Source organism: Mesoplodon bidens (assembly GCF_964165515.1).
Source record: "Mesoplodon bidens genome assembly, chromosome: 14".
Classification (NCBI taxonomy): domain Eukaryota; kingdom Metazoa; phylum Chordata; class Mammalia; order Artiodactyla; family Ziphiidae; genus Mesoplodon; species Mesoplodon bidens.
The window spans coordinates 15,034,716-15,060,672 of NC_138170.1; the positions used below are offsets into that span (position 1 = coordinate 15,034,716).

The following is a 25,957-nucleotide window of genomic DNA, read 5'->3' on the forward strand; positions in this document are numbered from 1 at the left end:
GCCAGAACCTCACCTACCCTGTGCTGCGAACACCCCATGCTCCAGTCCACGTGTTTGAAAATGCCTCTGTAAATAAACATCTTTGGGGACTTCCCTGGCAGTCCAGTGGTTAGGATGCAGCGCTTCCACTGCAGGGGCATGGGTTCGATCCTTGGTCGGGGAACTAAGATCCTGCAAGCCTCTCGGTGAGGCCAAAAAAACCCCCCAAAAGCAAACATCTCTGTGCACACAGATGAATATTTCTCTAGGGACCTACAGAGAAATCAATGTATTGGCCCTGTTCACTTAAATTTTAATAGATATTGCCAAACTGCCATCCACACCGGCGGTAACCCATTTCCATGAACAGATAAAAACAAACACAGTTAAGATAAGGAACAGCATCAAAGAGAAAAGAAAAAAGATATATATAATTATGTACATACATATATATAACAAAGGATCAACATCCAGAATGTATAAATAACTCCTATGAATCAAAAAAGAGAAAAATTTTAGATGGACAAAGGGTACAGACAGGAAGGTCACAGAAGACAGGTGTTCAACCTCACTAGCAATTAGCGATGCAACAAAGCAGTAGCACTTGATAGTCTATCAGACGGTTAAAATGAATGAAATTGCTATAAACGCAAGTGTTGGTCAGGTTCTGGGGAGGTGGGAGCTCCCATACACGGCCCGGACGGTGCCGGGCACCCTCCCCAGCACTCCCCAGATATTCACTCGTCTCACCCCCATGTGGACTCTGAGGCGGCCCCACTGTAGTCACTCCCACCTTAGAGATGAGGACGCAGGGGACTTCCCTGGCGATCCAGTGGTTAAGACTGCGCTTCCACTGCAGGGGGCATGGGTTTGATCCCTGGTCAGGGGAACTAAGATCCTGCATGCCACGAGGCAAAAAAAAAAAAAAAATGAGGACACAGGACAGATGGGTAAAGTGACTTGTACCAAGGTCACTCGGCTAGAAAGCAGCTGTTCGTTTGTCACATATTCCACAGTTTCTTCTCATGCTTACATACTTCTGTATCTTCAGATTTGGGTCTTTTCTCGAAATTTATTTTTGTGCATGGGATGAGGTAAGGATATAACTTTATTTTTTCCAAATGGAGAGATGTTTCCACACGAACTAATTTAGAATACGGTCATCTGTCCAGGCTGGAACACCGGCCGCCCCACCAAATCGCCACCCTTGCTTCCCCAGTGGCCAGAATGGGGCTCTTCCGGGGTCCTCCAGCCTCAGGATCCCACCCTGTGGCTCGGGCGCTGACCGAGGCAGGGGCTTGGAGGGCTCGTCCGTGTACCCCACACGCAGCCTGTGACAGGAGCGGGGAGACTCAGCTGGCCAGCAGGTCCCGCAGGTCACTGTTGCAGGGCAGCAGGTCACAGGCGAGTCGTGCCTTCCGGTCGCGGACGGCCTTCAGGGCTGGGCTGTGTTGCAAGAGGAGGGAGCAAACGTCCACGTGACCCTTCTCAGCAGCCTGTGGGGAGAGAGGCCCGGATCAAAAGCTGCACCCCACTGGGCCCTGTACTTTCTTGCTCCACTTCTGGGGCCCTTTTAGTCCAAGCAAAGGTCTCGTGGAAGTGGAGGTGCTGGCCGTCTGAGCCGGTTTCCCCTAACCCCTGCCAAACTGCAATGATGTGCTGCAGGGTGGTGGGGCACCCTGGTGCCACTTGGGCAGTCAGCTTGAGCTTTTCTTCCTTGTGTCCTTTGCTCACTGGCCATGCTTCTTTGCCCAGGCCTGCACATTAAGAACAAGGACAGAACCCTGGATCTCTAAGCATCTTTACAAACATTCAGATTGTCTATAGGGTGCTGGGTGCCGTGGGCACAAGACACATCAGACACGGCCCCTGCCCTCTGGGAACTTTCAGATGAGCGGAGAGAAACAGGCCCAGTACCCAGCTTTCTCCTCGTCCCCTCGGAGATCAACGATCCCAATCTGGATGTCAATTTCTAACCTACATCCTCCAAAAAAGAACAGTGTTAAGTGATTTACACAGATTATCTTACTTAACTTTTACAATAACCATCAGAGGTAGGAAGTATCATTATTTCCACTTTATAGATGAAAAAACTGAAGCTTATAAAAGTTGAGTAACTCGCCCAAGGTCACAGAGCTAATGTGGCAGCATGGGGAATTCTAAGCCAGGTCTGTCTGACCTCAAAGTCCGAACTCTCAATAGCTACATCATATCACTATATTCCCTACTCCTCCCAAGAGACAAATTAAAGGGCTACGGGGGCTCCTGAAAGGTATCAAAGTTAATGTTAGTACCAAACACCATCTCAAATTTGAATCTAAATCTTTATTCAGCATAAATATTATCTTGATGAGTACAGACCTGGGATTCTCAATTTTACTGCTTCAATTCAGGCAATAGTGTGTTGTGAGCAGTTGTAAGATGAATTCCGAATAATTTTTGGCAAAAGAAAGTGCCAATGTTTGCAGAAGGAAGCAAGGGAGGGAGGCAAGCAAGCTGAAAGGAAGGGACGATTCATATTCCTCACACACATGCATTCCTTCAATTTCACGAGAATGCCGCAAGTGTGGGTGACACCAGCTAGGTCCAACCACGGCAGCGTCCTGCCTATCGACACCCATCATGTGAGCTGTGGCAGTGAAACACTCAAGCCAACACCAGTTTAGACCACTGAGAAACGAGCAACCTGCCTCTCCAACCAGCAAGGGTCTCAAAACAAAACAACCCCCAGCTGCTCACTCAGCACCTGAGCTCAGTGCTGAGGCCACAGCAGGAAACAGGACCAATCCCAGCTGCCTCCAGTGAGACGGAGCTCACACAGGGAATTTCCAGAGAGAGAAGAGTCAGAAGTCAAGCGCAGGGTGCCTCCGGGCATCCAGGTGCGTGAGCTGTCCTCCTCTGAGGAAATGGGAAGGCTCTCTGAGGGCGTGATGTAGAAGCTGCAATCCAGAGGGAAGGACAGACACAAGCCAGAGGGAAAAGGGTGACGTGAGGCATCCGGATGGGAAGAGATGTTGTCTACGGCCTGCACGTGACAGAGAAGCAGGTTCAAGAAACTGAAGACGACTAGCGGGGCAAGGACAAGCGGGCAGGTAGGCAGGGGCTGACCCCAGGGGGCCTGTGAACCAGCTTAAGGACTTGGTAAGAGCAAAAGCCTCCGAAGGACTCTAAGGCATGGCACGGTCAGAACTGCTTTTTATTGTTTTTGGGGTTTTTTGGGGGTTTTTTTTGCGGTACGCGGGCGTCTCACTGTTGCGGCCTCTCCCGTTGCGGAGCACAGGCTCCGGACGCGCAGGCTCAGCGGTCATGGCCCACGGGCCCAGCCGCTCCACGGCACGTGGGATCTTCCCGGACCGGGGCACGAACCCGTGTCCCCTGCATCGGCAGGCGGACTCTCAACCACTGTGCCACCAGGGAAGCCCAGAACTGCTTTTTAAACCATCACTCTGGGAGAAAATCAGTGGGGCTAAGAAACTTGTGTCCACGGTAGACATTCTGTACTCCTCAAACCGTTCACAGCGGTAAGTGTTTCTAGTCAGAAAACATTTAATTAAATGATCACTCTGATCATTTTGTGGAAAGCAGACTAGAGGGATAGGCAAGAGTCGGTGCAAGTTTCAGAGAACTACGTGGAAAAGCATTGAGGACACGTCATCAAGGGGAAGAAAAAGAAAACGACGCCATACGTTTAGTTCTAATTTATGTGCGCAGGAGACATGCTGGAAAATTATACGTTAACCCTAAAGTGATGAGAGGTGAGCACTGAGATTACAAATGATTTCAATTTTCTACTTTATGCTTTTCCGTTTTCCCCATATTTTCTACAGTGAACACATTATAACTTTTACTTTTTTATTTTTGGCCATGCCTTGCGGGATCTTAGTTCCCCGACCAGCAATTGAACCTGGGCCCACGGCAGTGAAAGGGCCGAGTCCTAACCACTGGACGGCCAGGGAAGTCCCATGTTATAACTCTTCTAATGAGAGAAGACAAGTTCTTGCAACCTGTGAAACTTCCAAGAGGGGACCCACCTTGTGCAGACTGGTCATGCCGTCGTCGTCCACCAGTCTGGGATTGGAGCCGTGCGACAACAGGAGCCGGGCGATGTCCGTGTGCCCACAGTAGCTGGCCCGGTGCAGAGCGGTGGCTCCCCCGTGGGTCTGGGCATCACACTTGGCCCCGCTCTCCAGCAGGAACTGGCACACGGCATAGTGCCCGTTGCGGCTGGCATAGTGCTGTGGGGAACAGAGCCGGGGTCAGGGGGCAGAACCCCGGCGGGGGGTGCCCCCTCTGGCACCTGGGTGACCAGGGTGAGCCTTCATTCCTAGTTTCAGTTTCCGCCACTGGAAAGTGGAGATAATAACCATTCCTACCTCGCAGAATCCTTATGAGAATGAAGTTAAATAACTAATGCAAAGCACTTACGCTAATTAAAAAAAACCCAGGTTCACGTGATGCTTAAACAGAAACCCTGCTGGGAGAGGAGGAAGGGTGTGAGAAGAGAAAATGCAAACATCATCCCCTCCCCACCCCCAGAGAGCAGGAACCCTATGAGGCTCATCCCCAGCTCACCAGAGCCGTGTAGCCGGCAGAGTCGGGCTGGCTGGGGTCCGCTGACTTCTGGATTAAATACTTCACTCGGCCCAGGTCTCCGTTCAGGGCTGCAGACCAGATTCCTGCAGGACAACCCGAGCACTGAATAACGCTGAATGACTGGGGGCTTCCAGCGCTCCCTTTACCTCCTGACCGCTTGTTTTCTCATCTATAAAATGGAAATTCGTGGGTTCAACAGATATTAACACGAGCACCTCCTCTGTGTCAAGGATTGTGCTGGGTGCTGGCGACATCGCTGTGAGCAAGACAGACAAGGGGCTTGTCTAGCCAGGACAGGAGACTGGGCAGCAGACACAGTCACCCTTCTTCCCACTGCAAACACACCAGTGTTGGATAAAGTACTGTTTAAGATGCTTGAATATATAGTCACAGTCAAAAGGAAGAAAAGGACATTGCCAGGTGCCAGCGCAAAGTGAAAACCACAGCCAAAGTGGTGAACAGTCACCCCATCTGTGGAATCCCGAGAGTCCTCAGAACCCTCCCACAACTCAGGGGCTTTGGCTGGAACGCCTGAGCGAGCAGCGTCTGGAGCCAAGTCGGCCGTGCGCACGGTGAGAAACCAGACAGAGCCAGGCTCTGTGCACAAAGCCGGGGGTGGCGAGTGGAGCAGCAAGGATAGTCTGGGGCAAAAGAGTTACCCCGCTGAGCCCACAGGTAGGGATGACATCGCCTGCCTCGAGGTCATCTCTGCCATATCTCACGCCTGCAGTGCCCACACGCAGCCCCCCAGTCTGAAGCTCCATCCCCACGGGGTGGGTGCAACACCCTGGCTGCAGGCTCTGCTGCCCAGGGGCAGACCCGGGAGCAGGACTGGGTGTCCTGGGGTTGCACCAGGTGAGGAGCCGGGCCCAGCCGCACCACTGGAGAAAGTTCCTGAAACCAAAGCCTGTTTCCCGACCTGCACGCGAGCCGGTGTTATTTCTAATGTCGAGCTCCCGCCGGGTCCCTGGCGGGCTCTCACTACGCGGGAGTGATGAACCCACCGCCCGCCAACGCTCCGACTAGGTCCCCAGGCTGCCTCCCCCCGGGGGCCCCGGTTCTCGGCCACCTCCTTTGCCCTGGGGGCCTGGGGACGCCGGAAGGCGCCGGGCCGGTAGGGCCGCGCGCCCGCCTCACCCCTCTCGAAGTCCATCTCGTCCAGCGTCTGCTGCACGCCGGGAGCCGCGCTGGGGCGGGAGCAGCAGGGGCCTTCGGCGAAGGGCCGCGGCACAGCCATGTCGCCCTCGGCGCCCTCCCACCCGCTTGCGGGCGCGGACGCGGGTAAGGTCACGGGCACGGGCGCTGGCGCGGCCTCGGCGGGCGGGGCGGGCGCAGCGCTGCCCACCCGCCCGGCCTGACCACTCGGCGTCCGCGCGAGCCACGGAGCCGACCAATCAAGCGTCTGGGTCTGAGCCCGGGAGCCAATCGCGGAGGTGGGGTGGGACCTGGGGGGGCGGTGCCTGGCCGCGCCCGCCCGAAGCGGCCACGCGAGGGCGTCCCAGGCTAAGCGGAGGCCGGGGCGCGCCCGCTGGAACCCAGGGGGGCGGGGGTGGGGTGGGTCGGGAGCATTCGTGTGGCGCCCTTCCAGGTTCTCTTCGTCCCACCGGGCTCCCCAGGGCAGGGGGTCGCCGGGAGCACCCCAAGGTCCTTTACCCCCCCTTTCCCCCACCACTCGGGCCCAGGAAGACGGGTCACCGCGGCGGCGCGGTGACCACTTGAAAGACTGCGCGACACCCTCCCTCCTCTCGCCCCTCCTGCTCACTTTTTAAAACCCCGTGGGAGGCAGGTAGTCATGACCTGTCCTGCCGCTGGGAGGACCTGCACGTAGGCCCGGGGGGCAGGGCCTGGAACCCTCAACCCCACAGTGGGCACCTAGTTTACCGAATCAACCTTCTTGTACCAAGACATTCTCTGGGCTGTGGGTTAGTGACCGTGCAGGACGCATAGCGTGGTCGTCAGCAGATGCCAGCCCTCTCTTAACAGCAGGACGCCCGGCAGCAGCCTATTCCAGCCACAGCAGGCACCCCCAGACCGGTCAAGGGTACAGAGAACTGGCTGCCTCTGTGTGTGGGCGTGAATTATAGAACCCAGGCGGGGTCCTGTTTTTCTTACAAATATCTGGGCCCTGCACGGCTCCTTCCATAGGACAGGGGCTTGGTGCCCACCGGGTGGCAATGGGGAAAGTTCCCTATGGCGTGTAGCTGAAGCATTCAAGGCTAACAGTCTGGAGGGTAAAGGCTGGAAGTCATCTTTCCTCCCTTAAGCTGGTTGGGAGCCCCATCCTCACACGAGCCAGCCCACACCACCTTAAGCTGCTTCTAGGAAGTTCCCCTCCTCGGCCTCCTCACTCCCATTTCCCCTTCCCAGAGTTCTGGGAAGCCAGGCCCCTCCCGCTCTCCTGCTTCAACTCCCCATGCCCTGACTTCTCCCTTTGGCCAGAAGCCAAGGCTGGCTCTCAAGAGGCTGTGGCCCTGGTCTGGCTCCCAGCCCGAACCACCACTGTGGGAAAACATTGGCGCCTGGGCTGTCCCCCCTCCAGAGAGGGGCACAGGCAGGAGGGGGACCACTGAAGGAAAGGGCGGCTGCCCCAGGACCGAGAGGGGGGGCAGTCCAGCCCCACTCAACCCACAGGGAGTCTCCCTCTTGGCACCCAGAAGGTTTTGGCCCAAATGTCTTATCTCCGTGACAGGAACAGCTTCATTTTCTCCATTTTATTTGTCCATATAAAAATACTCAAATATTTACAACAAATAAATACGCGGGGACACAATAAGTTACACTGTGAGAAGCCCTCCTCCTGGGGCTGGGAGAGGATGTGCCGCATCCACAGCATGCCCGCCCTCTCCTTCCCTCCCCCTCCCCCTCCCCCTCCCCCCACACCACCTTTCCCAGCCCTGCCAGGGAGGACAAGTATAAAATACCACTGAATCCCAGGGCCAAGCGGGAGGCCCCTCCCACCCTTCCCCCAAACACACAGGAGGCTCCATCTCCCTCCCCCCCACCCTGAAAACATTCACAGCCCCGGGAGTAGAACCAGGCCCACCCCAGAGCCCTGGACTCCCCCAGAGGCACAGCACCCTGCCCAGCCCACCCCCGTATGTACATGGCTGCCCCCCACTGGGGACAGGCGGGGGTAGGAGAGGCAAAGTGATACAACCCCTTCCCCTTCATAGCTCCAGTGACCCACCAGGAGGACCCCAGGCCAAGGGAAGACTTGACAGAAACAGGAAGACTATGTCACACACCCACACACACATACGTGCACACGTCCACAGACACACATGTATGTACACAAACACACCCACATCTCCAACTTCCACCTTGAAAGGTTTTGGCTGCTGGGGTCCCGTGCGTCTGTGATTCACAGCCCCTCACAGAGGAGGAAGGTGCCCTCTGTTGTGAGGCTGGTGCCCCGGTGAGCCACACCAAGTGGCAGTGCCCGTGCTGAGAGAGCAGGTCCTCATGGCCGGGCGGTGCCGGGCAGGGTCCGTCCGGGGCAGAGCAGGTGCCCGTGCCATGTCCCTGAGGTAGCTGGTGCCTGTGCAAAAGTAGGAGCCGCGCCTCCCACGCCGCCCCGCCGGAGGGGTCCCTTCACACCGAGGACTCCTCGGGGTTGGAGTCCGGCAGCTGCTGGCGCTGCTGCAGTTTGCGTCTCAGCTCGTCGGCGAGCTCGGGCAGCGGGTGCCCGAGGCTGCCCCGGTCCTCCCCTCCCAGCTGTAAGCGCACGTATCCGTTGGCATTGGAGTTCCGCCCACCCCCCAGGTGGAGCCGAGTTGGAGAAGGCAGGGGCTGGCCGGGGATGCCAGGAGGCGGCGAGGGGGGCCCGCCGCCGGGCTGGCACCGGGCGTGTCCAGGAACGATCTTGAGGGAGCCGTCCGAGTAGTAGTAGCCCACGGGGTCCCAGAGTTTCTCGTCCGTCTCGGGGCCGGGCCGGAAGGGGGGACTGGTGGGCTCCTTGGGCAGCTCCAGAGGGTACACCAGGGTCCTCTCGGCTGCCTTGGCGCCCTTCTCCAGCTCCTCCCGCAGCCGCCGGCGCAGGGACAGAACCAGCAGCAGCAGCACAAGGCACACGGCCCCCAGGGCCACCACGGCCAGCCACACCAGCCCCAGGCTCTCCAGGGGTGCCCGGGCCTCCAGGGTCACCGACGGGCCCGCCACCACTGCCACCAGGTAGCCTTCGGCAGCCAGCCGGGCCCCCTGCTCCTCCGAGAAGCAGTGGTAGGCCCCGGCGTGGCGGGGCTGGGCAGCCATCACCACCAGGGCCTGCAGCCGGGCGTCGTAGAGGAAGGAGCCGGGCTGCTCTGCAGGCAGCTCCCGGCCCCCAAAGGTCCAGCGGGCGTGGGCGAGGTTGGAGGAGAGGCGGCAGGGCAGCACCAGGTCCGTGCCTGCCACCACCGTGATGTTTTTGGGCGTGAGCCTGACTGCAGCGGCAGAGAAAGCAGAGCGGAGAGTCAGTGCGGGAAACCCAGGCCGGGGGGCGGATGCAGACACGCCAGCTCTGGCCCAAGGCCCACCGCTCTGGGAGGGGGACTAAAAAAAACAGCTCACCTTTCTTACTGCCCCGGAAGTTACAAATGCTTGAGGTGTCTGAGACTGTCACGTGCTGGATCAGCAGGGATCTGGTGGGGGAAGCAGAGGCCATCAGCGTCCCAGCTCTAACCCCCCTCCCCTCCCTGCTGGCCCGAGCATGCGCAGAGCCCTGCTCACCCGGAGTGGCCGCCCACGGCCATGCAGCGGCTGGTGTTGACGCTCCAGGCGCAGTAGGGGTCCCGAGCAAGCACGCAGTCAGCGCAGGAGCGGTACTTCACACAGTCGGCCAGGGGCAGCTGGACCAGCTGGGAGCGGGAGCCCGCAAAGAGTAGCTTCTGCCACAGAAGCACAGGAGGGGGGTGAGCCAGGCCCGGACATGGCCTGGGGGCGGCTCAGACTGTTGCCAGGGGTCACAAGGGGCCCAAAAGAAAAAGGGGGCTGTGCTCAAGTCCTGAGGAGGGAAATCTGAGGACTGAGAACGCACGGAGGGCTTACTACAAGCCAAACGCAATCCTAAGCACCTTACAGATGTGACCTTATTAGAAAGGAACAGCAGACCTGTGAGGCCGAGAAATATAATCACACACACACACACACACACACACACACACACACACACACACACACATACACTCACTCACTCACTCCAGGACAGTATAAATAGCTCAGGAAGTTCAGTTTCCGCAGGGCCCGTCAGCCTCACAATAGCACCAGCAGAACATAAGGCGTTTTCCTCTGTTTGAATGGTGATTGCCAATTTGTGTGTTTCTTCAACCACAGACTTTGTTTCTGCCATTATTCCACGTTCTGGAGAAACAACTTGAGCCACCACAGGTGGGGAAAGGCAAGCGCGTGAAGGTGCCACAGATACGCCAGAGGAGAGGAGAGCAGGAGCAGAAGCCGAGCGCGGCCCTGCAGGGAACGGCTGAAGCCGCCGGGGGCAGGGGGCAGGGCTGGAGGGCAACGGGGGCCGGTGGGCACAGCGACATCACGGGGGCATCACGAACCGACACAGCACAAGGCCTGGCCAACAGTGGCACCGGCAGAGAAGAGGCACAGCGCAACCCCGAGGGGCCTGAAGAAAGCGCACAGAGCAGCCGCCAAGGCCCCGTTCTGGGAACGCAGCCCCGCCAGGACCAGGCTATATATAAAACATAATGCCCGCAGAGCGCGGATTCCGTTAGCGCTCTCATTCCTGGGACCCGCCCCAAGCTACCCGAGGTGGCTCAGGCATCTCCCCACCCCTGTAGCGGCCAAGCACACGACCAGGGGAGGCCTGGGGACAGTGGTGGCTGGGGCCTGATTACTACCTTGCTCCGGGACAGGACCAGGCTTTCCACCGGCTCCTGGTCAAATACCTGCAGCTCCTCAATCAGGTGGACCCAGGGCCCCAGGCTCACGGCCTTGAGCAGCCAGCCATCTCCTGTGGTGGTGGCGGGGGGAGGGGGGACAGGTGTGAAGAAAAGGGCAAGAGGCTCTCCCCGCCTGGGGCACACAGGCCTTCGCCCAGTCCCCAGCGGCCAAGGCCATGCCCCCTGGGCCCACCTGTGCCGATGAACAGCACTGTATAGGTGGCTCCATCAAGCCCCGTGACGCGGTCGGCCACCAGGTGGGTGAAGTTGGCGTCTTTCTTCACCAGCAGGGGCCGGCCCCACCGAGGCCCCACCTGCTCCTCCATCAGCGGGTGCTTCTTGATGAAGTTGAGGGTGTTGTCTGGCAGCTCCAGGGAACTGGTATAGCCGTGGCGTCGGTGCCAGTTGTTGATGCACTGGGGGCGGGGGGGGGGGGTAGGGGATAGCTATCAGCCCGGCGGGAACGTTACTGGAGGGGAGGACACAAGCGCGCCCCTGCCCCGGATGACTCACCGAGCCGGGCCGCGGGCTGGGTACCGGGTCGGTGTAGCGCCCCCACTTTTGGGCTTGCTCATGGTACTCCTTGTAGGGCCCCTCGAACACCCTCTGGATCTCTTCCAACTGGTACTCACAGACTGCTGACAGGTCCATGTCGCCCCTGTCACAGCAAGGGAGGGACCCCCAGGGTCAGGCCTGGGGCGACCACACCTCCGGGCATGCAGTGGTCACGGGCCCACGTGACGTGACGGCGGCTCCAAGTGCCACCGGGGACAGAGCACGGCCCGCCTCCCGCGGGGGGCTTTGCAAAGGGGCAGGCGCCTGGACGTCCCCCGAGGCCTGTCCCTGTCAGACCCAACCTGCGAACCCGCTCCTCCCCACCCCCAAGGGCTCCCGGCCAACTCACCACCGCGCCCGAAAAACCCCGAAGAAGGTGGTGTTGTGCCAGGAAGCGTCCTGCAGGGTATGCAGCGCCTGCAGCTGGTTAAAGTAGAGCTGCCAGTCGGGCGCGGCGCACACCAGCCGCGCCTTCAGGAACGTGGTCCACTTCCTCTGCAGCGTCCGCGCGCCCCCCACGTCACCCTGCGGGACAGCGAGGGGCCGCTGCCGGTCAGCCCCGCCGGGCCGCCGCGCTCCCGGGGCCGCCCGCCGCGCCCCCGGGTCGCCCGCCGCGTGGGGGGTCTGTACCTTGCAGACTCGGGCCACGCGGGCCACCACCTGCTCGGCGTAGCAGTCGTATTCCACGGCGCGCTCGCTGAAGAAGAAGTACACCTTGTCGTCGTCCCCCGTGAAGCTGCCCACGCTCTCCGGGATGTAGGCGGAGCCCACGAAATGCGGTTCTGCGGGAAGGGGAGGAGGGTCAGCCCGGACGCTGGGCCCTCGCGGCGCTTCCCACCCACGGCTGCCCGGTGGGCTGGCCGGCTCCTCGGGGCTCACCGTTGAGCCAGAAGGCCAGGTACTCCGTCTTCATGGCGTGGTGCGGCCCCATGTTCCGCAGGATGACGGGCTCCGTGCCCAGGAAGTTGTTGAGCGTGGCCGAGTACAGCTCCCCGTCTACGGGAGACAGGGGGTCAGCCGGACCAGGAGCGAGGTGCGGTTGCACTCAGGCCACACGGCCCCGGAGTGGGAACAAGTCCTGGGGGAACCCCCCAACCTGCAGCGGGACAGCCACTCACCCACAAGAAGGCCGGTGTGGCCCTTAACTGGGTCATAGGGACACTTCCCTTTGCCATCTTCGAACTCGCCACGCTCCAGGGTGAAGGTGAGCATGTCCTAGGGGAAGGAAGAGGCGATGAGAAGGCGACGGGGATCGGTCGAGGGGGCTGGGGGAGAGGAGCGGCACTCACAATGTACGTGCACTTGGGCTGGAAGGCGTAGGTACCGCAGACGTACAGGTGGGACGCGTTATACGGCTGCAGGAAGCGGATGAAGTTGAAACACTCCGTCTGGGGAGAGAGGGGCATCAGTTAAAGTATGAGGGCCCCGGACATGGGGACACAAGGACCCAGACCAGCACTGGGACAAAGGGGGCTCTGGGGAAAGAGTGTGCACCATGCCCCCCGCCCCCGCCAGCAGTGTCCCAAGCACCCACCTGGTTACTCTTCCCTTTCTGGGTACACTCGGCCTTCTTCTCAGCTGGCGCCTCCCATGAGATCTGGGGACAGGGAGGGGACACGTCAGCAATGTCACAGGTACATACTGGGCATGTGCTACTAGCACGGCTCATGGCAGCAACGTGGGGAAGCCAAGTGAGAGGACACGGTCCCCACTCTCTGGGAGCTTATTCCAGCAGAGGTCAGAAGCCCCAGCTGCCCCAACGCGGTGGACCCAGTAAGTGCTGCAGACTCGGGGGAAGCAACATGCTCACCGAGGAGAATGGGGTGGGGGGCAGCTGAGCCTAGGGGACAGCCTGGCCAAGCAAAGCCCCTCCGGGTCCTGCCTCTCTCACCCCCGTGTGCCTCCCGCTCCCCCACCTCTCACCACTCCCTGCAGCTCCAGAGCCTCCACGCTGAAGGCAAACAGGGCCTCCCGGGCCCCTACGTACAGGAGCCCGGTCTGCTCGGTCAAGGTCAGCGTCAGAAAGTCCTGGATGCCCGTCTGGGAGAAGCGCCGCACCACCGTGGCCAGCTCTACAGGGACAGGGCCAGAGAGAGCAGGGATGGGGTGAGCGGACTTTCCTGGAACTCCGGGAGGCCCCCCCGCCCCCAAATCAGCCCTCCTCTATGCGATGGTCACCCCTGGTCCCCACATTAGAGCCAGCACCCCACAGGCAGATGCCAGCCAAGCCCCCTGACTGGTAGGAAAGGGCATTTTCTGAACAGGCTTTTGGCTCTCACAGCTCCACCCAGGCCTCCCTGGCCTTTCCCAGCCGGGGCGGAGGCAAATCTGGGCTGGGGAGGAGGAAGGAAGGATATCTCAGCCACAGCTTCCGGTCAGAGGAAGCCATCAGGCCGATGGCTCTCACTCTCAGGGTCAGCAGTGCTCCCCCCCTCCCAGCTTCCTCAGCGGCTGCTTCCTTCTTTGCTCTGCTGCCTGCTGCCCTCACCAGGGTCCAGCCAGGCCCTGGACCCTGATCCAGCAGGGCAGGACGGACAGAAGTTGTGAGCGCTCCTTTGACTTAGGAAACCCTTCCCTCCAGTGGGACCCAAATCTGGGCTGTTAGGGATACAAGCACAGCCGGCTATGGGATGAGGAGGGACGGCAGGAGATGGAATCGGGCTGGGAGGCCAGGCCAGGGAGGTCAGTGGAAACTAGAGGCTGGGGACCAGAGATGGCGCTGAAGCCTCGGGGCTGGGAAGCCCTGTTGCCATCCGCCAAGCAGGGCGCTATGATATTCGCGTAGTCACAGGATTCCTACGTCAGCCCCCAAAACAGCTGCCGACCTGTCCTCAGGGTCCCTCTAAACCAGCCTTAGTCTTTGGAGCCAACGATGGGCCCAGACATAGGCTGGCAAGGGAGGGCTTCGTTAGCACGTAGAGGAGCCTGTGGGAGGTGAGCTCATCCCGGGTCCCCAGAGCACACGGATGATACAAACACCTGACATCACCTCCGCATACAGGTGTGTGAGCACAGAAGGCCTGTCAGGTCTGCCGTCCCCCCACGCAAGCACGTGCATGCGTGCGTACACCCCCCCCCACTCTAGGGCCACCAGACAGCACAGTGTCAGGGCAGCAGAGGGGGGTCTATCATATCAGGGTTGCTAAGGGGCCTCCTGGGGGCGGGCGGTGACACCCTTCACCTCATGCCCATCCTGACCCAGGTTTCTCTCTTTAGGTTCTCAGTGTTAGCGATAATTCCAGAAGTGAGGCATGGGGAGAGTAATGCAGGATGGTCACTCTCTCTTGTATAACAGGGGCAGCCGAGCCAGGTCCTAAGTCTCAGGAGGTCCTCTAGGTCCTGGCCTGGACTACCAGTTCTGGGTCCCTAGGGCCACTCACTCACATTTCTCAGTAAGCTGTGTCACATACATCAGTGGGCCTTGAGCCCGACTGCAGAATACAGCTGGCACGTCCTAGAGGGCAATTCCTTAGCACCCCTCTTCCCCCAGGAGTCCCTCCTGGCCTCCCGCTTCCCGCCCTCCAGGCACTCACCCCCAGAAGATACCGTCTTCCGGGGCACCAGGTTCCACCACACCTCAGCCCCAATGCCCAGGCCCCACAGTCCCACTGCGAGCAGCCAGACAGCCCAGTGCGTGGCCATGGCACACGCCCTGGCACTAAGCTCCAGGCCAGCTGCCCTGCTGGGGGAAAAGAAAGGGTCAGAATCACAACCAGAGAAAACAGACCAGAAGGGGGCCCACACAGCCGTGCCAGGAGGCACCGACAGGACGGAAGACCTGATCCGTCCTCCCCAGGACTCCCCCGTGCCCCAGGCCCTGGAGCAGAGACCTAGTCCCCTCCGACACCTAGCCTCAGCCTCTACAGCCTCCAAAGGGACCATGGGGTCTCCCTGGGAGGAGGGAGAGAGCTAAGTCAGCTGCAAGAGTGGACACTCGGACGACCTCCGGGCCCTCCCCGACTCCTTCTCTTCAACAGGAAGTTGTTTAAGAAAATAAAAAGGGGACCCCCCTCCCCCCCTCAGGCCTGACAGATTCGAAGGATTTCTTAAAATAACCTCTGGAGGCAGGACCTGGCCCTACTGGGGCTCCAGCCAGCTCCAAGACCTAATTCTGAGACGCAAACCCCTCAGCAGGGTGATAAGCATGCGGTGGGGCAGGCGGTTGGAAAAGACCCCCAGGGAGGACTCGGTGCATCAGGCCTGCAGGGGTCCCGGCCCCAGCCTCTCGCCTCCCCCAGCGCAGACAATAGCCGGGCAGAGCCCCAAACCCCGTTCCACATCACAGGGCTGAAGTGGGGCCGGGAGCTGGAGGGGCCCCGCTTCCCGAGGCCCCTTTGTTGCCCAAGAAGGAAGGCAGGAAGTGGGTGGGATGGGCGTGGAAATGACCGGGGCCTCATCCTGTTCCTTGCACAGGAACCTAGGAGACACCAGCCCTCGGGCTGAGGGGCAGCGGGACAACGGAGCCCGCTCCGGTCTCATCAGGGATCTCCTGGCGGCGCTTTCAGGCGGGGGCTGGGGGGAAGTGAGGACCCGGTGGGGAGCGCCAGGGGGGTTCCTCCTGGACCGAGGAGGGCGCCCCGAGCAGGGCCGGCGCCTGCTGCGCTCTCCCGGGGTCTTGACGAACCTTCCCAACTCAGGGATCGCGCTCCCAGGACCCCGGCCAGGGCAGGCCATCTGGATTAATTTCCACTGCTCCAGCCCTCCAATGCCGGGAACAGAGACACAGAAGCTGGGTCTATGCTCACCCCAAAACAAAGGGTCCCCGCCAACACCCCGTCCCGGGTCCCCCCCGCCCCCGGATTCTCCCCTCCCCCAGCTCCGGGGATTTGAAGGCAAACAAAGCGGCGGCGCTGGGAGCGTGGCGGAGCCCGGCCTGCGGACGCCCCCTGTCGGCCCAGTAACCCAGCGCGGGAAGGGCGGGGGGGGCAGGAGATGCGTTCACCCCCCCCACCCGTCCCCCAACACACCCCCAGCCCTCCCTCGGCCCCTTACCCCAGGCCCGGGCCGGACTCTGCGGCGCGCTCCAAGGCTCTGCCGGCACAGCTCCTCCCCGGAGCAGCCCCGGAGGTGGGGGTGTGTAGAGGGGTGCGGGCTCCCGGCGGCGCGCCCCCCACCCTTGCCCACCCCGAGCGGCGGGCCGCGGACGGCGCCCCCGCAGCTGCAGGGCGAGCACTCCAGCCGGGGACTGGGCGGCGCGGCTCAGGAGCCTGGCTTTCCAGGACAGCCCGCCTCCCCAGCGGAGCGGGCGCGCGGCCGGGGGGCCGCGGCAGGGAAATCCGATCCCACAACATCGGCCTCCGTCCAAGCCCGCCCCAAACTTTCCGTCGGGGGTGGGGGAGCCAGGGGCAGTTCGGGGGCCTGGAGAAGATCCCGGCCGCGGACCGGACTGCACGAGGGACCCCCGCTCCCTAAGCCCCGCTGCCCCTGACCAGTCCGCGCCTCCGGACCCTGTGGTGGAGGGCGCCGCTCTCCCCGCTCCCCAGCCCCCGCGCAGCAGCCCGCGGGGGGCGCAGGAAGGCGCTCGGGCGGACAGCTGTCCCCGCCGCCGCCCCTGCCTGAGCCCCCAGACCCTGTCCCTCGCGCGTGCGGCGCCCCCCACCCGAGTCGGGGGACAAAGCGGCGACCCCGGAGCCCCCTGGCTCCGACCCCAAGCAACCCCGGCCTCACTCACCTCTTCTTCGCGGCTTGAATCCCTGGGCGCCGCCCTCGCGTTCGGCTCCGACCACGGTCCGCCCCTGCCCGCGCGCCGCCGCCCGCGCGCGCCCGCCCGCCCAGCTCCGCTGCCCCTCTGCCACCGCCCCTCGGCCCGGCTCGGCTCGGCGCCCCTGGGCTCGGGCTCCCCGCGCCACCGCGGCGGGCGCCGGCTCTTTCTCCGCCGCGGCCGCGGCTCTCCGCCCCCTCCCCCCTGACGTCAGGCGGGGGGGCTCGACGGAGGTCGGGGGCGGGCCGCGAAGGCCCGCCCCGGAGGGGGCTGCGACCCACAGCGACCCGCACGCCTACCCGCTCCCCGCCCGGGGGCTCGGACCCCCGCCCCTCCCCGTGCCCTGCCGCCCCGCGCCTTGCAGCCGCGAGCTGCGCCACCGCGCCGGGAGGTGGGGCGGGGGAGGGACTCCGGGCACTGGCACGGGGGAGTCGGACTCACCCGGTCTTTCCGAAGTGTCCCCCAAGGCCAACCGCGCAGGCTGGGCGGCCGGGCTCGGGAATGGGGCTAAGGGGATCCCCACGCTGAGGTTACTGGAACGAAGGCGTGCGGGCCACCTCTGGGCGAGTATCCGAGGCTTCTTTTCGGGACGGACCAGAGTGGTCTGTTGGCCCCCAATTCTTCTTCGTTTCTTGGCCCCAACTCCCACTGACCCCTGCGATCAGACTGGAGCGGGCCTCACCAGCCAGGAAGACCCCCGCAAGTCTCCCCGAGACCTTCTCCCCCTTGTTTCTCACGCTCCAGGCGGAGAGACCTGCTCAGCGCCCCCCCGGCCAGCTCCCGGGGAAGACAACCCTCGACTCCGATTGCACAGAGCCTACCCTCAGGAAATGACTCCTGGTGCCCCTGGAAGGCTGAATAACAAGTGACATGAGCCCTGATGTTCAGACGAAAGGGTTCTGAGGGGAGCCACGCTGGAGGAGAACTGGCATCTTCCGAACCGCCAGCCTCCGCCCACAGCCGCTCCTAGAAGTAACTTGTAGCCCTGGTCTCCTGGGCGGTGCTGGGGTGTCCTCCTTGCCAGCCGCTTTCTCGGAGCTGGGCAGGTGGACAGAGGAACCCCAGGGAGGCCAGCCCACCGGGACCCGGAGACAGATGCCACCTCCTGGCTAGGGGCAAAGGGCAGAGGTGAAGAGACTGGAGGCCCTGAGGCTGCGGTGGTGACTTTAAGCCCGGTGCAGTCCTGGAGGGGAGGGACACTTTAGGGCCCCGTCAGCAGATCTGGATTATAAATCAGTCCCTACGGGAGCTTTTGTTCTGGGTTAAAACTTGGCATCAGAAAAGTGGAGACCAGAAGAGTCGTGGAGATAATTGGGAAAAGCAGCCCAGTTTGGATTCAGTAACAATTGGGTCTTTGCTGGTATACATAAAGGCCCCTTCTCCTGCGCTGGCCAAAGCCACATTTCCCAGCTCCTTTCCACCAGAAAAAAAAAAAAAAAAAAAAAGCTGTGGCCTTGGAGATGCTGAAGATAGGGGGCAAGCCAGTTAATTAGCATGAGGTGGGCAGGGAAGGCTTTGCTTCAGCTGACAGGAAGGAAGATGTGTGACCCCCCTCTTCCTGTTAGACCCTGCGTCTATTTATGTGGCTGTAAATCAAGAGGCAGGTACCCCTCACATTTGTTCTGTGCTTCACACTCTGCAACTTGCCTTCACTCTGCCCTCATGACCACCCTTTCCAAAGTAGGTATTGTTTCTCCCATTCCATAGATAAAATGAGTCTCAGAAAGGTTACGCATCCTGCCCAAACTCACATAGATCATGAGCAAGGTCAGAATGTTCAATCAGGCCTTAGGACTCCTGATCCTGTCTTTCCACTAAGTCACAGGGTATCTTGATAACTTTTAGGCCACACACACTCCATCTCCTGCTGTTTTTCCTCACCTTCAAGCCTCGCCTTCACCTCCCACCCACCTCTAGGTGTGACGGTTACCAGGCTGAGACCTGAGCTCCTAGCCCCACCTGCAAGACAGCCCTAGTGGAAAGTCTCAGCAGGTGGTTTGGTTTCACTGGCCGTGACCATCTTCTGTACCTCAAGGCCGGCTTCTCCGTTCCTGCTAACAGACTCCGGAGCCCTTCCCTCCCAAACGCTCCTCAAAGATAAGGCTGCAGCTTGCCTGCTCCCCTTTTCCACCTTCGCTCATTTTCTGCTGCATTCTGTTCCTTTCCGGCGCTGAACTTTTCCGTGGGTGGGTGGGCAGGGGATAAAGTTTCCTGCATGACTACTTGCTCATGATTCATACTTTAAAATAAAAGCACAACTGGTCAAAAATGAGAATTCCTGGATCTTAAATTAAGAAGAAAAAAAGTTACTAATACCGGGAAAGGCTTGTGTATGGTATATCAAGCCTCCTCAGGGCCTATCATATTCTATGGAAGGTATCCACTTTTCAGGCCTTAGGCCTTGACAGACCCTCTTACTTTCCCCATTTGTTCAACCACTTGTGGCCAAGAAAAGGCAGATGTGCTAAATGCCCCACGAGTTTCTCTGAGGACCCACTGGCAGCTCAGTCCAGCCCCTAGAGATGGACCCAAGAGTCTTCTCTGGAAAGCAAGGCCCCCCTCACTCCCACACCTTGGTCATGCGCCACGGTGCCCCTCCTGTGAACTCCAGCTCTCCTGAGGCTGCTTTCCGAGGGGGGTGAGGGCGGGGCTGAGGGGTCACAGTGGGGTTCTGTAGTCAACACTGCCTGGCCAACTCGCAAGGGAGTCAGGAGCTGTTGTCAACCCACAGGGGGGAAATGAAAAAAGCCTGGGTCAGCCACTCTTCAGGGGCCTTTCTGAGGGCCTGGGGACCGAGGGGAGTGGGGACATAGGAAAAGGACTTCCTCTCTCCACTTCCTCCTAAAGGAGAGTTATCAAAGCTGTCCACCTGGGAAGCCTTTCCCTTCCAGCCCCTCCCTACCACCATCGCCAGAGGAAGCAGGAAAACATCCGTCATCACAGCCCCGGATGCTGCTTTTCCAGTGGCTTCCACCAGGATATCCCTCAGCCTTTTCCCAGGGGCTTAGGGATCTGGAAAGAGAATGTGGTGAAGTTGCCAGCGTCGCTGTGGAATTCCTGGCCTCGAGGAGGCTGGCTAACTGGTCCCGGACTGGTTTTAGAAGATCTGGTCAGCTCCCAGCCAGTTCCAGAGAGGGCCCATTACACGTCCCGGGGGACGCCGTACGCCCTTGGGTGACCTCAAAGTGCACACCTCTGCTCAGGTTACAGGGAGGCCTCTGGAGGGCCTGAGCTGTCACCAACACCTCCTCTCTCCTTGGCATCTATTTCTCTCCTGGGGGTGAGTGTCTCTGGGAGCTGGGGCGGAGGGGGCAGTGCACGAGAACCGGGCCTGGGCAGGAGGGCTCCAGAGCCTGCAACACTGGACAGCTCGAACCCTTGCTCAGAGCCCAGCAGCTTCGAGAATCGGAAACTCCCCGCTTCAGACTCTCAGGCCTCCCTACTCCCTCTCTGCCCTTGGCCACGAGAACGAAGAAAGGAAATTTCAAAGGTGATTTCCAGGTTTCCGGAGCAAACTGAATAGCCGAGGAGCAGGAGCAGGGGCGGCCCTGAGGGAGGGTGAAGGCAGTGGCTCGGCACAGCCTCCACTCTGCTATCGGAGGATCTCAGGCCTACCTGATGCCGCTGGGGCCTCAGGGGTGCCCTGGCTGAGGGGGCCTGTGATGTGGCCAGGAACAGAAACCAGAACTCTCAGGCAAGCCGCCTGGGGCTCCAAGCCTCCCTGGCAGAGAGCTTCTTCCACCTCTCACCTGGCGAAGGCAGAGAGGCAGGGAGACGTGGTACCCGGCCCTCTGCCGTGTGCTCGTGCCCTCTGAATTATACATCTGCCTCGGCTCCCAGCACCCTGGGGACCCAGCGAGAGCCTCCAAAACAGGCCCAGGAAGCGATGGGCTACATTTTGGGGTTGCAAATTGAGGCACTTGGCCTGAAGGTCCTTTATTTTGGGGGAGTTTCCTACTTAACCTGCCTTACCCTGACCCCCCGTGGTGTGAAAGAACAAAGGAGAGGGACATAAACAGAGAAAGTCACAAGCACCAGCCATGGTGGAGTTCCACTGGCAGATGCTAGGGTTGAGCTGAGGAGTGGGCACAGGCCCAGTGGGCAGGGCTCATCCTCTGCTACCTCTTATCTACCTCCTGTGGCCCCTGCAAAACCCCATCCCAACCCAGAAAGGAGTCAGGAGGGGTCAGGGACTGGCAGTGGATTCTCAGGGTTGGACGTGTGGGCAGAGACAGAAAGTGATACCCAAGGATCTCCTGGGGGTACCGAAGGCTCGCTCACTTCTCAAGGGGAGCAGGTCAAAGACGTCCAGCACCCGTTCAGGGATCAGGGCCCACAGAACGGATCTTGGGTGAGGCAGAGGGAAAACAAAAAGTCTCGGGAACTATCTTTGGGCACCGCCCCCCACGCCCACCTCCTAAGTCTGGGAGTTGATTTCAGAGCTCAACAATAAACTGAATTAAGTGTAGTTACAGCCCTGAGCTACCATCTCACTCCGTGGATCTTCCCCAGTGGCAGCGGGGAGTGGGGAGTGGTCCCAGACCGGTCCAAACAAACGTTCCCCATCCCTGCTGCCTGGGTGTCTGACAGCTCTCAGGCCACAGCCAGGACTGCTCCTTTCTGAAGGTTTACAAACAGCCCTCAGCTGCAGGGGGTGGGGCGGGGCACATGACTGCCTGGGGTGAGAATTCTGCAAAGTATAAGCCAGAAGTCAGGAAACTGGACGCTGAGCACGGGCCCTCAGTGAGGGACTGAAGGAACTCTTGTAACCAGTGATGCTGAAATGAGACTTTAGCGTGCACAAGGAACCCTCACATTAGGGACACACAGAGATGGGAAGGAGGGTGGGGAGGATGGTGGCCGGAGGACCCAGGAGGCCCAGGAAATCCAGAGCTTTGGAGACAAAGGTCTTGGGGAGAGGAGACGGTGGGGAAGGGAAGGAGAGCTGAGAGGTGAGTCAGGCAGCGAGAGGCAGGACCCTTGCCCGGAGGGGGCGCAGGGCAGTGGGGGAGGCAGGTGCTTGCTTCAGCTGGCTGGTCCTCCTCTGGCCTCCGTTCTTCACGCCTCCAGTTAGCTGGGCCATGTTCACTTCCTGCCAGAGCCAGGAGCGCTGGGCCACCCCTGCCCTGCTCCATTAGATGTCTTCCCAGGGCCTGAAGTACTGGGTCTGTGGCAAAGAGAAAAGCAGGGTGTGACGGTCTGGGCCCAGGTAGGGCCCACCAATGGGATGTTCCCTGGCGCTCCAGCATCCCTTGAATTTCCACTAAGGCCTCCTCCGTGCCACGTGCTGAGCCACAAGGCTCCTGGGGCTGCCAGTCCAGGTGAGGACATGGCAGGTCAACGGGCCACTCAACCACAGCTCTGCCTTGGTTCTCTCTACTCCCTGTTCACAGGCCCAGGGCGCTGTGGGAGGAAGGTGGGACCTGCCCTCTGGCTTGGCCAGGCCACGAATCACTTTTCCTTCCTTTCATGACAAACACACTGCTTCTCACCAGAGACCAGTGTGATCTAGTTCCTTAGGGTTGAGGGTGAGATCTGCTCTCCAGCTTTCTCAGAGACTTGTGAAATCTGAGACCCAAGCCACAGCCTGTGGCTGATGTGTCAGCCCCAAGTCAGAGGTTACGGGGGAAGGACAAGCAGAGGGGAGTCAGAGGAAAGGCAAGTTGGGAGCCCGGGAGCATTGGGAGGGGGCTTGGAGAAAGAGTTTTTACGAGACCCAGCTCATCTGCATCCAGGGCTGGGGGCGGAGGGGTGGGAGGGCTGCTTGTTGGAGGAGCGGACAGAGGCCAGAAGGGAGACTGCCAGAGCAGGGGTTGGACCGTGCGTAAGGGTGAAGGCTGGCGAGTCAGGCTGGTTCTGTGCCCTGGTTCTGATATCTGCACGCCCCGGCCTGCATGATGGGGCAAGCTATTTAACCTCTCAGTGACTCTGGCTACCTTGCTCATCTGTAAAATGGGATCATAACAATACCTGCCTCATGGAGGTTACGTGGATTCATGTAGAAGAGGGTCTTTATTCAATAAACATTAACTATGAATATTTATTACCCAGGGAGTCTGAGGGAGTCAGGAGCATGAGCGCTGCTGCTACAAAACCTGGAGGGACCAAGGCAGCCGGGGCGCGTTCCCCCCAGCAGAGTGGGAGGCCAGCCTCAGGTCCACAGGACAACTGGGCAGAGGGTGGACAGCTGGTGCCTCTGCTGCCCCTTCCTGGCACAGCTCACGACAGACTGGCCCTGTGGCCCAGGCTCTTGCCTTTCCGGGGTGAAATTTTTCTTTGCCTTCTTCACCCAGGAGTCGCCTGCGCTGTGCCTCCCTCACCGCCCTCCCACACGGGGCCTCTGACTCTTGATAAGAATGGCGATGGCCCACCGAGGACACGTCTCCCCGCGCTGCCCTCTGCCCCCATCTTCCAGCCAGGAACCCGGCAGCTGCAGAGGGGGCGGACACACTGAGGGCTCCGGTCAGCCGCCTGACCACTTCCCTCCCCTCCCAAGCCCGGGGGGCTGGTGTGGGCACCACCTGGGGCTGGCAGTGGGCCAGCAGCTCCTGCCAGCGGATGTAGGTCTGGGCAGCCAGGTCCTTGAGTTTGGTCCGGTGCATGGCCTGGGGGTTCTCCCGGATGTGGGTGCTGATGTGGCGGTCCAACTGCATGCACAGCAGCTGCAGCTCTCCCTGCAGAGGCCGTGGGGAGGGGTTGGGTGGGGGGAGGCACAGGCCCGGCAGCCACAGTCGGGGAGGGGAGCACAAAATCGGAGAAGGAGGAGGACGGGTCTGAGTGACTGCTCAGAAGTCAGGCAGGAAAGGCGGGGGAGGCACGGGGTAACCGGGGGTGCGGGTCAGTAACCCTTGGGAAGGCCTGCTGGGACGCTGGGAGGAGGACGAGGCCGGCTCCCCCAGGCCTGCTTCTTTCTCAGCCTCCCACTCTTTCCAGTTCCTGGCAGCGGGCTGGGCTCCTCCCCCAGTGGCCCCAGCCCAGCCTCTTGGGAGACTCACCCATTGGTCTGGAGTAATGTCCTGGCAGCTGACCACCAGCCCAGCCAGCGTCAGGAGGCTGTGGCACAGGTAGCAGACCTGGGGAGAGACAGGCTTCCCTGAGTGCAGCTCCGGCCCAGCCCTGGGCTTCCTGAGACAGTGTGTGGGGAGGTGTCCTCAAGGAGGGCCCCGCTCACTCAGAGCTCTGCCCCTGAGGAATGACCGCGCTCGCCCCCCTCAGAAAAAGAAGAAATCTCTGCCATCCAGAATCCACACTGTCACCCAGCCCCATCCTGGGGCTCCAGAGGAGAAAGCCCGTGGGCGAGAGGGGCCTGTCCCCTCTGAGCTCTGCCTGCTGTCTGTGGCACCCACGCCTGTGCGCACTGTGACCAGAAGCCACTGTCCACTATACGCGTACACGGGTCCCCCATGGGTGCCCAGCTCAGCCCGGGGGGACACCCCTGCAAAGAGAGATGTGCAGCTCAGTCCAGACACTCCCACCGTGCTGACCGGAGGAGGCTGGCGAGGGGAGGGGGGCAAAGGGCAGGAGGTCTGGTCGAGCATTTGCACACCTTACCCACCAACGCACACCCTCGCTCTTGCCCCCTGGACACCAAGGGGTGCAAACAGGACGAAGGCCGATTCTATGTGATCAGAGGCTAAGTTAGATCCCGGGGCGCCCTTGGACTCTGTGGGTGCCCATTCATTTATGAGACATTCACCTGCTGTGCACAGAAACGAAGTACGGGGAGCACCCACCCCAAAGGCAGGCGAGGCTCCTGCTGTGCAGACGGCCTGCTCCTGGCCCTCAGGGGGCACACCCCTCCCCCACTCAGAGGTGCCTGCTACTCTGCCCCCTTCAGACTCCTCCTAAGATAGGAAGGGTGGCAGGAAGCACCCCACCATCACGCCTGTGGCAGATAACCAGCCCTGAGGCTGAGCTGGGAGGGGAGAGGCAGGCTCTAGAGATGGCCAGCAGGGCTCCAGCTTGGTGATAATGGGGTTGGAGCTCAGAGCCAGCCAAGGCTCCCCTGTCCCCCCACTTCCCCTGCCCTTATCATCCTCCCCCTTGAGAGCACCTGGTGGTGCCCCAGAAACGGTCACAGCCTCTTTGCACAGACCCAGCAGCCTCCTTAGGGCAGACGCTGGAACGGTTTTTGAGAGCATCAGACACTCTGGAGTGTAGTCTTCTCCAGCTCAAACACCACATGCAAACTCCTGAGGCCACAGGCCACCGGCCCCCCTCCTCCAGCGGCACCTGCCCTGCCCAGGACTCAGCCTGTTCTTCAGCACAGCAGCTGAGGCCCGCAGGTGGCAGGCTGGCCGGGTTGGGTGGCATGGCACCTGGCAGTGGGGAAAAGCAGGGGGCCCACTGGGTGTGCCTCCAGGCGGCACTGCCCCGGGGCTGGGGAAGATCCAGCCTCCGTGAGCAGGGTCCACCTGCTGGGTCCCCCTTCCCCAGCCTGGCCTTGCCCTCAGGAGGACACGGCATTTGGAACTCCTGAACTCTGCGGTCATGGCAAACGGCTCTTTCCCGCCATCCCAACCCCCTAAAGCAGGCTCAAGCCTGTGCGCTAGACAGCGTACCTTGACTAAGACACAGCCACACACACTCAGACGTCAGAGGGGAAAAGATGTTTCAGGAAGGCAGTCATTTGGTTACTGACACTGAATACTGAACCTCAGCTTTCCCGTGGACCAGGAGGACAAAGGGTCCTTCTGGCTTTTCTGGGGAGGTGGGGAGCGGTGGTGGTGTGCAGCTGAGGGCTTCAGGGAGGAAGTGACTAAACCAGGTCTCAAAGGAGCCGTAGGATTTGAGGTGAAGGTGGCCCTGTGCGGGTGGGGCACAGCCAAGATTACAGCACCAGACAGATCCCGGGCTGATGCACGCAGCAGAGGCAGGGCGCGCTGGGGGACTGACCGCCGCTGGGGCACGAGCTGGGCTGGAGCGGGGGGAGAGGGGCACCCTGGGGACTGGGCTGGCAGCAGAGAGACCAGACAGCGGACAGTGGAGGCCACTCAACGCTGCTCTGGAGCAGGGAGCCTGGGTTGTGGAGGACAGACGGGGGGCACTTGGGGGAAGCAGGGGATAGAATCCGCTGGGAAGGAATCCACCGAAGTGAAAACGCGGCTCTCAGAAGGATAACACTTCCTCCTTCATCTTTTTTTTTCTCTCTTTAAGATTATTTCTTTACAATGTGTGTGCTTTACTCATATAATCAGAATATAATGAAAAAAAATTAATTTTAAACCAGACAATGCCAATGATAAAC

At 60.6% G+C, this 25,957-nt stretch overlaps 3 protein-coding genes across 6 annotated transcripts in view; all 3 read right to left on the reverse strand.

Annotated features, from left to right (window-relative positions):
* Window positions 1-235: 235 nt before the first annotated feature.
* Window positions 236-5,897, reverse strand: ANKRD39 (ankyrin repeat domain 39). The gene is made up of 4 exons (XM_081254876.1): window positions 5,710-5,897; window positions 4,552-4,655; window positions 4,011-4,214; window positions 236-1,475 (listed from the first exon to the last, which is right to left on the reverse strand). Exons 1-4 carry the CDS (start codon window positions 5,807-5,809, stop codon window positions 1,332-1,334), a joined length of 552 nt encoding a protein of 183 aa, XP_081111002.1. The 5' UTR covers window positions 5,810-5,897; the 3' UTR covers window positions 236-1,331.
* A 1,704-nt stretch (window positions 5,898-7,601) lies between these two features.
* Window positions 7,602-16,757, reverse strand: SEMA4C (semaphorin 4C). Of its 4 annotated transcripts, none has more exons than XM_081253698.1 (15): window positions 16,681-16,757; window positions 14,543-14,691; window positions 12,933-13,081; window positions 12,544-12,606; window positions 12,299-12,397; window positions 12,128-12,224; window positions 11,889-12,005; window positions 11,640-11,791; window positions 11,359-11,534; window positions 10,968-11,112; window positions 10,648-10,870; window positions 10,413-10,525; window positions 9,280-9,437; window positions 9,121-9,191; window positions 7,602-8,993 (listed from the first exon to the last, which is right to left on the reverse strand). In XM_081253698.1, exons 2-15 carry the CDS (start codon window positions 14,649-14,651, stop codon window positions 8,164-8,166), a joined length of 2,502 nt encoding a protein of 833 aa, XP_081109824.1. In that variant the 5' UTR covers window positions 14,652-14,691; window positions 16,681-16,757; the 3' UTR covers window positions 7,602-8,163. The 4 variants fall into 4 exon arrangements, with proteins under 4 accessions (XP_081109824.1, XP_081109825.1, XP_081109823.1 ...); XM_081253699.1 differs by having other exon boundaries at window positions 14,543-14,688; window positions 16,681-16,751; XM_081253697.1 differs by lacking the exon at window positions 16,681-16,757 and adding an exon at window positions 16,002-16,144 and having other exon boundaries at window positions 14,543-14,688.
* A 4,669-nt stretch (window positions 16,758-21,426) lies between these two features.
* Window positions 21,427-25,957, reverse strand: part of FAM178B (family with sequence similarity 178 member B) — a gene marked incomplete at its 5' end in the record, with an annotated part of 98,716 nt that continues 94,185 nt past the window's right edge. Inside the window, 3 exon segments of the mRNA XM_081254603.1 lie at window positions 21,427-21,877; window positions 23,232-23,384; window positions 23,706-23,783. Of these exon segments, the coding sequence (XP_081110729.1) occupies window positions 21,845-21,877; window positions 23,232-23,384; window positions 23,706-23,783 (264 nt within the window). The 3' untranslated portion in view covers window positions 21,427-21,844.

Coding starts and splice junctions, on each gene's coding strand:
- SEMA4C (XM_081253698.1), bottom strand. CDS start 14,651: ATGGCCACGCACTGGGCTGTCTGGCTGCTCGCAGTGGGACTGTGGGGC. Junction 11,792..11,888: donor CCTGGCCTTCTGGCTCAACG/GTGAGCCCCGAG, acceptor CCCTTCCCGCAG/AACCGCATTTCGTGGGCTCC. Junction 8,994..9,120: donor CTTCCGGGGCAGTAAGAAAG/GTGAGCTGTTTT, acceptor CTGCCGCTGCAG/TCAGGCTCACGCCCAAAAAC.
- ANKRD39 (XM_081254876.1), bottom strand. CDS start 5,809: ATGGCTGTGCCGCGGCCCTTCGCCGAAGGCCCCTGCTGCTCCCGCCCC. Junction 4,215..4,551: donor CTGCCGGCTACACGGCTCTG/GTGAGCTGGGGA, acceptor TGTTCCCCACAG/CACTATGCCAGCCGCAACGG. Junction 1,476..4,010: donor GCATGACCAGTCTGCACAAG/GTGGGTCCCCTC, acceptor CTCTCCCCACAG/GCTGCTGAGAAGGGTCACGT.